Source organism: Oryza brachyantha, chromosome 6 (genome assembly GCF_000231095.2).
Source record: "Oryza brachyantha chromosome 6, ObraRS2, whole genome shotgun sequence".
NCBI classification, from domain to species: Eukaryota; Viridiplantae; Streptophyta; class Magnoliopsida; order Poales; family Poaceae; genus Oryza; species Oryza brachyantha.
The window spans coordinates 18,771,431-18,781,127 of record NC_023168.2 but is presented as its reverse complement, the minus strand read 5'-3'; the positions used below and the strand labels follow the sequence as shown (position 1 = coordinate 18,781,127).

General features: G+C 40.0%; 1 protein-coding gene across 3 annotated transcripts; it reads right to left on the bottom strand.

Annotated features, from left to right (window-relative positions):
• Positions 1–2,720: 2,720 nt before the first annotated feature.
• Positions 2,721–8,284, bottom strand: LOC102721852 (probable homogentisate phytyltransferase 1, chloroplastic). Of its 3 annotated transcripts, none has more exons than XM_040525560.1 (13): positions 8,148–8,284; positions 7,023–7,312; positions 6,809–6,892; positions 6,648–6,722; positions 6,425–6,508; positions 5,954–6,043; positions 5,303–5,404; positions 4,629–4,724; positions 4,462–4,533; positions 4,301–4,396; positions 3,611–3,715; positions 3,339–3,407; positions 2,721–3,253 (listed from the first exon to the last, which is right to left on the bottom strand). In XM_040525560.1, exons 1-12 carry the CDS (start codon positions 8,233–8,235, stop codon positions 3,366–3,368), a joined length of 1,224 nt encoding a protein of 407 aa, XP_040381494.1. In that variant the 5' UTR covers positions 8,236–8,284; the 3' UTR covers positions 2,721–3,253; positions 3,339–3,365. The 3 variants fall into 3 exon arrangements, with proteins under 3 accessions (XP_040381494.1, XP_040381495.1, XP_006657211.3); XM_040525561.1 differs by having other exon boundaries at positions 2,721–3,156; XM_006657148.3 differs by having other exon boundaries at positions 2,721–3,259; positions 8,148–8,282.
• Positions 8,285–9,697: the final 1,413 nt, after the last annotated feature.

Here is a 9,697-nt window from a genome sequence, read left to right as displayed (position 1 = left end):
ATAATCCAGCTGATCCATAGAGTGAGCTTGGGCAAAGACATGGCGAGGCAGCAGCACCGGGCTCTCGTCGTCTTAACCGTGCCCTGCGATTATTCACCGTGCTCTGCTCCATCTGCTGCGCGGCATCCAGTGCAGTCGATGCGCATCGATTCGATTCGAATTCTGTCAATCAACTGCCTTTCCTTTCCTGCAGCTCACCGTATACTACACAATCTTTACACAAACCGCCGTTCGGTTTGCTCCATTTCTCTCGTGCGTTTTGCAGTCTCAGCACGCAATTCGCACGGCGGTCCGTCTCTGCGCTCCGCAGCGCGCGGATGTGTTGGGGGTTTCGCCCCGTTTTGCTTTGCCGGTATACGGGCGGTGCGATTAATGGTCGACGTCACGGTTTTGACGTCTCTCCGGGCAGTGCAGATTGTCAAACCGGTGAATATCTTCCCCCTCTCCCCCAGGCCTGGCAAACAAACGTCAAACAATCTCCCCCGTGTCTGGCTGTCCCCTTGTCTTGGCTGGAGTTTTCACTTCAAACTCATCTGACTGCACGTCCGCACAGCACCGCATGTTAGGGTAGTCAGTGGCGGATCTAACCAACAAGATTAGGAAAGTCTGAATACTTTAGATAGAGTTCGAACCATATTTTCTATTGATCTTTGCCATAAAATTTTGGAAGGATCTTTATGGAAGCTCCAATAGCTTTCACGGGGGTAGCTGAGACTCAAGCCTCCGCCGCCCCCATGTTGGATCCGCCCCTGAGAGTAGTAGCCACCGGCCATCAGAGTAATCATATTTAGATATGAATTTAAGCAGTCCTGTTTAAATTCGTGTCTAAATATGGATATTTTTGGGGGAAATGGAGATTGAATTTTTGGATTTGACATTTGTACAAAATCTCATGTTGTGTGCCCCACTTTGCAGACATAGGAGCATTCCCATTGCATTGATGGGGATTTTGTAAGTAGAACAAGTGGGCAGTAAGGATGGGGCCTACAACACCAAGTAACGGTTATTTTATTTTCTACGGTGTAGATTAAGATAGACCTTGTATATAACGCTATGGCTAGTGAAGAAGAGAGAGCGGCCAAGAGAGGAGGGAGTTTTAATATTTCTTTTGTGGTTTTTATCCGGTAGTAATACGACTACCGAATCATACTACTACTTCCTCTGATATCATCCTCCATAATATTAAAGTGTGTAATAAGACATTACCTATATTTTATCAATATTGTGGATGCCCTTATAGCATCTGCAACATGTGCATTGTTTAAGGCACTAAAGGAATCTTTTTGTTAATGTGAGAGTACTGCACATTGCGAAGCATCGGCTGATTTTAACAAGCAGATAGCAAAACAACTATTCGTGTTAAAACGGGCACTCCAACTAAACAGATATTAGTTTTTCACAATATTTGGATTGATATAGAGGAGAGAAGGAATATAACTTTTGTATGGTTGTGGGACCTATTAGAGTGTTGCAATGTGTTATTTACCACCTCTGTCCCAAAACATAAGAATCTCTAAGTTGATTACGTAGATTAAGATTGAGAAAAAATATTATAGTACCCCATAATAAATAAGAAGAGTGTGTGGGTAGGTGGGTGTGGGGAGGAGGGTGATAGAGCAGATGGGAGTAAGATGACAAATGATTAAAGGGACAAATGGTGTTATGTGGATAGTAATAAAAATGTTTATATTTTGATATAAAATTTATCCATGAAATGCTTGTATTTTAAAACTAAAAAAGCATAAGTTTTGTCCTAGCCTCGTTCTTACTATATGTACTCCTAGGCCCTAGCTTAATTACATATGGGGTATTAATGTATTATATGTTGGAGATGCTCTTAGTTCTCTTGTTATAACCTTTAGTGCCTATTCTTTTCATATTATCTGTGATATATTATCAGTCACGCACACACTACTCAATCTCCTAAATGGTGTTGGGATTTTAAGAAAAGAAAAATCTTCAGCGGTATTTCTGAAGGAACTTTCTAAAAAACAACTTTATAACTTTGTAATAGTCTGTGCCCTCGAGTAACTATTATAAAGTCAATTTGAACTATCATCAGTCAGCACATTTACATGCCCCTTATAGCTCATTGTATTATTCCATTTCCTAATTTATTCAATTTATTTTTCGCTTTTGTAACAAGTAATGGTTGTATACATGCCCTTATAACTAAACGAACTAATTTTTATTTTTAAGATGTTAAAAATCCGGAAATACCTAATGCAAACACCTGACTTCATATTTACATTTTATCAAGGAAGAAACACTTAGAAAGCACACGGCAACCTGACTTTATATATGGACACTAAGGCTGTTTAGTTCCCAAATTTTTTTTCAAAAAAATCTTTTGGCACCTAAATAAAGCATTAAATATACATGAATATTAAAACTAATTACATAGTTATGGGAGAAACCGTGAGACGAATTAGCCTAATTAGTACTTGATTAGCCATAAGTGCTACAATAATCAGCATGTGCTAATGACAGATTAATTAGACTCAAATGATTCGTCTCGCGGTTTTAAGACGGAATCTAAAATTTATTTTATAATTAAACTACGTTTAATACTTCAGATATGTAACTATGCGCGTCAATGTGATCTTTCTTCTAAAATTTTTTGGAATTTTTGGAAGCTAAACGGAGCATAAATCCGAAAATACTGTATATAGTTCCAAACACGGTGACCGTGAGCTCACAACGCGGATTCAATCCTGTAGTGCACGACAACGTACGTGTCGCACGCACGGTCATATGGCGGTGGATGGTAGCGGTTGTCTTGTGGAGGTATTTATACAAAGGAATGAAGCGTAACTGGTACTACTTTCGTTTCAAAATATAACCATTTCTACGGAAAAAATGTTTATATTTTGGCCAGGGGTAGCTCCTACGGTGGAAATTGAAGCCTGGATTTTATTTTTTTTCTTTCTTCAAGAATCTACTAGGAGAGCTGAGCTGATAGTAACCCAGAGCTATTATTATTATTACTGCTGCTGCTACAAGTACTAACTACTGTTCCAGTAACGTCTACTACAGGCTAGCAGCTGCTCACCTGGCCTAGTTGCTTTTTTGGGTAGTACGTCGGGGAGTTGGAGGTTGAAACGGCCGTGCGAGATCTTCCAGAGGAATGATGATGCCGACGATGATCCATCATATCTGGATGCAGGGATGTCAACATTAGTACCGGGTGGTTTGCAGGTGATTTTATGGGACGCCGTCCGTTCATCCATCCATGACGCGATTCCAATCTAATCTGTCCCTGAATTGACGAGTTTTGTTTTGAGCTTTCCAGAGATATCAGAGGCGAGTTTACTCCGGCTCTCAAAGCTGTCCCGTACCTGGAGTAATCAACTTTGTCGTCTTCGTCATCTTACAAGAGGAATGAGGAGATATTCCGCGTAGAACAGCTGCACAGACCATGTGGGGGAAGTAAATGTGTTAGTGTTAATTAGGGGCTGGATTGTTTCAGGAATCGGGATACGCGAGCTGCAGAAGGTAAACAACCAATTGATTGAGCTAGGGAGTACAGTAGTCAGTAGTAAGTAGCAGGAATTTGTCGAGGACAAGTGGGTGAAAGATTAGGAGCAGAGACTTAAGGCAAGCTAATTACCTTCCAGATAAACATGTAAAAAGAAGTGATTGCAGTTTTGCTGGTCAAATCAAGTGATCGCGAACGGTTCCATAAGATTGCAGCAAGGACTGCATGCCCCAACACCTGAAAAGAAGAATAGCATTCCAATGCTCACTATCAAACCAGTAAGAAGCATATATTACAGTCCGTGACAGCCTGACAGGCGCCAGGTTAATTAATAGAACTGCATTGTAGGGAAAACCTGGACAGCTAAAACAAAGTTAACCACAAGAGGTAGAAGGTGAATTCAGCAAAACACACAGCCGTGGGCTTCCGGGCACAAAATTCAGAACCATTTTCATAAAGAAATAGTACCCAACCAAACAGTTAAGCTTTGTTTGGATGGTCCAAACCCAAGCAGGATCCTGGCCCAAAACGATTGACACCGGCTGGAATCCAGGCCAGAATTGGACCGTCCAAACAAGGGCCAAAGAAAGGAATGACTTCTGCAGACAAATTAAGATGCTAGAACTCCCAGAACTGACGGCAATTATTTCTTTTAACTGAGTAATCAACCATAACTGATTCTACTCTAATACTGTTTGGATTAATATAGTTAATTTGGTGTTCAAAAAACAACTTGCATACATAAATAATAAAGAAATCATAGTTCATAACCAAAACTAATCACTAATAATGCTGCTGAGACACAAGGGATATGATCCATACAGTTGCGTATCTGCTCCACAAACAGGCAGAAGTAGCTCCCATCAATATTGCAACACAATAAGCCATCTCAAGTAGACCAACACAAATCCAGAAAACCTGTTCGGATGTTTGTATCAGTAACTTGAAGAGTATTTCTCTTAGAAGTTCGCATTTGTACTGACCTTCTTTTGACCTAACCGAACACTGAAAGATCGAATACCAAAAATACGGTCTCCTTCAATATCAGGTATATCCTACAGGGACATGCCAAAATTTATTGAGGCAAATTTGACTACTTTTTAGATAGATTTCATATGGAGTTACGTTCCAGATACGTAGAGAATGTTACCTTGAATAGTGCTATTACAACTGAGAAAAAGGTCATGAATGCAGTTGCAAAAATCAATGGTCTGGAAAAGACTGCTGGTCTTCCGAAAACAAATGTCTGAAATATTTGCATGAACAGAATGTTAAGACAAGATTATATGCTAAGCAATTATCTGTTCATATGTTGAGTTATTGCTTACACAGTAATATCTGATAGTCCATGGTAAAAGCTCATAGAAGAATAGATATGTGCCGGTAATTCTCACAAGAAAGAAACATCTACTCTTATTTGGTGGATACTAGTTACAGGCTTACAGCTAATCAACAGCCATGGCATATTTAAAACTCAAAAGATATGAAAGATATCACATTACCCAAACAATCACATTACCCAAACATATACAACAACTCTATTTAAGACACATTCCCAGCAAAATTATGAGAGGTGAAAACTAAGGAGTCCCTATTCTTTCAAGAAAGCACATGATAGCTGCATATCTCTGTGCTAATAAAGGTCAGTATATTGTAAATTAGGAGTCTGTAAAGTAAAAAAAAAAGGCACCATGAAGTCAAGCAGACCAAACAATCTAATTTTAGAGAATAATCCACATGGAAATGCAACTGTAGTTGACAAATCTATTGCTTTTCACCGATGATTTTTTTCGTTATGTTGAAATTTGTCACTGGAAGACAAACCTGAATGTGGAGAAAAAATGCCAGCTGAACAATCACTGCACGGACTGCTAATATGCAAAGTGCTGCAACAACAGCAGATCTCTTCCATCTCAAGAATGGCAGCTGTTGAGGAACAAAATGGAACATCAGCTCTTTTGGTCATAAAAGTGCAGGAAAATGCTAACTTCATGAAAAAAAAAACATTAGTGCTAACCAAAATCATGCAGGAATAAAAAAAACAAAGTGTGTCAAAGTATCTGTTTCTTTTCTATTTTCTTTCCAAGTAAAAATATGTGGAGGATTGGATGTCCAAAAATACACCGAAAGGAGTACCAGAAAATATTTATGATCGTTTTAACATAGCCATGTTTTGAAAAATTATAAAGTTAATTATGGATGGTAAACTTTGAAGGGAGACAGAGTGCAAAGGTAAGCTTTCCATCGATAAAAGCCCACTAAGCCTCTGGAGCCATTGTTCGGTTTATAATTGGTAGTACATTCCCGAAAAAATAGAAATAAGTTGTTGTCAAACTAAAGCTTTTGCATCACAGTACATGAGATAAGATCACCATCACCGAGTAAAGACATACTGTGAATCTACAGATCGTTGGTTCTACAATTACTTGTGAATTTGAGAAATACAAGTGTGAACTAAAAACATATTTCTCTTACATTGATCGAATATGCTGTTCCAAGAATAAAGCTAATGAAAAGTGCCAGGAACAGAGGCCGTGATCCAACAGCCCATCCAAGGCCAAAGCTCTGCAATACACACATAGAACACACCCTGAATCAGTCTGACAGCCTAAGAACCAAAATAAACAAATTATTTATAGCTTTTGATCAGATTAGCACGGCAACACAAAGTAGAGACAAACTGCATTAGATTAATTATCTGCACATAGTAATAAGGAGTAATAAGCTTTCTGGAGTGCAACTGCTCAGCCATATAAGAAAGTTGTATCTCCATTGTGCTATTTTTATTCCTTGCAAATGGAAACCACTAGTTATAAATGCAAACATTGAAAAGGATGCTGAAAACAAATCATATATACTTGAACCAAGTTCAGCACTTCATGACCCATATACTAAAAAAAATGTCAGAATAACACAAGTTTTGTTTTTTGGAAAGATATGCTTTACCATAACAGCAAAGGCTGACACCAGTGCAACTCCAGTCGCAGGAGAATATTCCCCAGATGCTAATGGAAGAGTTGGCTTGTTAACCTGAAGAAGTAGGAAATATTAGCTGCCGAAACAGTTTGGAATCAAGATAGTAAAAGATAGTGCAATTAGGTAAAAACTTAACGTAAGAGATACCAGTAGACTGTTTTCTGAATAGACAGATCAAGTGGATTGAAAGTACCTTGTCTATCTCTATGTCAAACAACTGATTCAAACCAACAATATAGATGTTCATGAAAAGAGCTGCTACCACTGCCTGCACAAGAAGAAAATGCAGTATAATGAAAGAACCTTTATCCATCTTGGGGCAATATAAAAGAAAGGTGCTGCTTCAAGTTATACCTCCAGTAAACCAGTGAGGAACAAGGGAGACATATCGGACAAACTCTCAACAGCTAGTAGTGAAACTGAGACTATGCTAAGCGCCTGATTAAAGAAACAAAATATCTTAGTTCAAGAGAAAACAAAAGGGAAGCACAACACAACGGTATTAGATTCATTAAATTATGTTGGACACTGAAGTCCGTCTAAATGAAACATAGCAGCACAACTTAACTGTTCCTATGACAGTATGCGGCCGAGAAAACCTGTAAAATGCATCCAGAGAAGATGATATTGGCTTCCATATGCTTGCCGAATCACGTGCTTCAGCTCCAGAATGGAATGGTTGTCCAGAAGCATCAGCAGAACTAGCTGTTGGTCGATGTGGTATCCTGTGGTAGGAGGATTTCCAACCGAATAATTTCTGATATTGATCCAAGGTAAGCCCCTGGGCCCTTTGGCTGGACAAAGAATCAAGCCCTTTACCATTTGGGTGGATAGAACATAATGGTGGTAGAAAATGACCTGGAAAAAATTTGACATTCAAAACTGCATCAATCACTCGTGAAAGAAAGATGGAATAACAAAATTACCCACATATCACTTATTATGGTGGTAGAAAATGACCTGGAAAAAAACGACATTTCAAAAGCACGTCAAGCGCTCATGAAAGAAAGATGGAAAAACAAGATTACCAACATATGACTTATTATGTCAGAACTCAGAACCCATGGGTCTTCTACCACTATACAGGATCAGTCAAAGAAAGAGTTTCTCCTGCTTCTCCTGTATCAGGTCAGTCATCTCTGCCTGTTGCAAAGATGGTTGCCCAAACACAGGCATGCTATTACATATTGCAGGGTGATTTTTCACACAAGCTGCAAGCCTGCAACCATCTAATCACAGAACAGGAAAGAACATTTGCACAAATAGTTGAAACTTTTTGTACGCCGGTAAAACCTTCAGTAAATCCATTCTAACATGCGATGATTGGCACGACCGATCACTCCCAAATAGCAAGAGGCAAATAACAAATTCCTTATTCTAAAAAAAAAAAGGTTTTGTTGCATCTTCCTCAGACGGAAGAAATACCGGAGGAAGTGAGGATCATACCTCCAGCCTAACAAATCTGGCCAGGAAAAAAAAAGTATTGATCCGAACATCTACAGTGCAAGCCATCAAAGTTCACTACAGTACCCAGCTACGCAGCTATCATCCTACTTAAGACTTAAAAAACTTGGAAGCACAAAAGCCATGCTCCACTCTCCCATCACACACACAGTCACACAGCACGCGGAGGAGGAGGGGCGGAGGACGGCCGGATGCATGGTTCGGTGCCGGGGGGGGCGCAACGACTCACCTCGTCGCGGGAGAGCCGGCGGTGGCGCCGCCGCCGCCGTCCCGGGCCGCGCGGCGAGGAGCGACGGCCGGAGGCGCAGCGAATCCATCACGGCCGCCGCGGCGGAGGGAGTGGAATGGGAGTAGGCGCGTGCGTGCGCCGAGGGGGGGGGGGAGGGAGGCGGCTAGTGGGGTGGGGATTCTGACAAGGGCGGCGTGAGGAGGAACAGAGGCAGCGGACGCTGCACAGCACAAGTACGGGGGCGCGCGCGGCGTGAGGAGGATAGCGGGGGCCACCGTCGCGGACGCGGACACGGCGTGCCGCTTGTCCGATCACTCAGGCCGTTGTTTTTTACTCGCTCCGTTCCACAGAACTCCCTCAAGTTTCCATGTTTTCTATGTGTCGTCGTTTACTTTTTACATTTACGTTTTATTATTTATTTTGTTTAAAAATATATTATTATTAATTATTATAATTTAATTTACTATGTATGGCTTATAATTTTACATATTTAGGTAAATTTTTAAAATAAAATGAAAGTCAAATAAAAAGTCAATAATGTTATATAAAAACATGAAGAGAATATAAACATTTCCAATATAAGTATTTATACAGTATTTTTTTTATGATTTTATTAATCATTTCAATGATTCCAGAGCTAACCAATGTTTAGAAAAGATCTAATCAATTTAGAAATTAACCACCGATGTCTTTTTAATCTATTTAAACAACCTATAAATACTTATATTTTAGAACAGATGTAGTAAACACAAACTTTACATCAACATCGTCATTGTCGTTATCGTATAATTTGATTTACTCTTATGAATAATTGTGGTGGTTCAATTTACTCTTATTAATTATAATATCAATCATTTTATAGCATCGGGTTCTTTAAACCAAAGGAAGTACCCCTTAACTCCATCCAATGTGGTTTTATATCTTGTGTGGCATATGTGTGGTAATCTAGTAAAAAAGACACAATTGTGCTCACATGCCCGTGTTTACTCATCTTCCTCCCTTCTCTTGTCCTTTCTCCTCCTCACTCTTTCTAGTTGACTTGATGTAAGACACTTGCAAGCAACTCCCCCCATGTGATTTGAATGTTGACTGCATTCACTAGGCGTCACTCAGCACCCAGGAAGGACGGGTCCGGATCCTCTGCTGTAATGCAGAGGATCACTGTTCATGTGAGGTGCACACTAGGAAAATTCTATAAACAGTAACATAAATATTGTAGCCATAGTGTTTTGGGTACTGTACAGTAACAATTACTGTAGTAGTATTGTAGCAATCAGATCTGATCCAACGGTTACAAACCAGTGTAAATTCACTGCACTGTTCACCTCTACAGTGGTAGATGCTACTGCAGAGAATCCCAGATCAGAAAGGACATGGTGGTGTCTTGCTCCAACGAGATAGAACCCACTTGACAGTTGACACCATGGAGCTCCCCTTTCTCTTTATTTCTCTCTTAGGTGGAACTGTGGTTTGCTAGGTGGAACTGTGGTTTGCTAGAAGATGGCAAGGATGAAGACGGTAGAGGATATCAAATACCCTCCAAGCCACAT

Bases quoted from the DNA above. Each gene is read 5' to 3' on its own strand.
- LOC102721852 (XM_040525560.1), bottom strand. From the start codon at position 8,235: ATGGATTCGCTGCGCCTCCGGCCGTCGCTCCTCGCCGCGCGGCCCGGG. The intron at 6,044-6,424 runs GTAAAGCATATC...TGTGTATTGCAG, and splicing joins TGTCAGCCTTTGCTGTTATG to AGCTTTGGCCTTGGATGGGC. The intron at 4,397-4,461 runs GTCAGTACAAAT...ACATCCGAACAG, and splicing joins TTCGGTTAGGTCAAAAGAAG to GTTTTCTGGATTTGTGTTGG.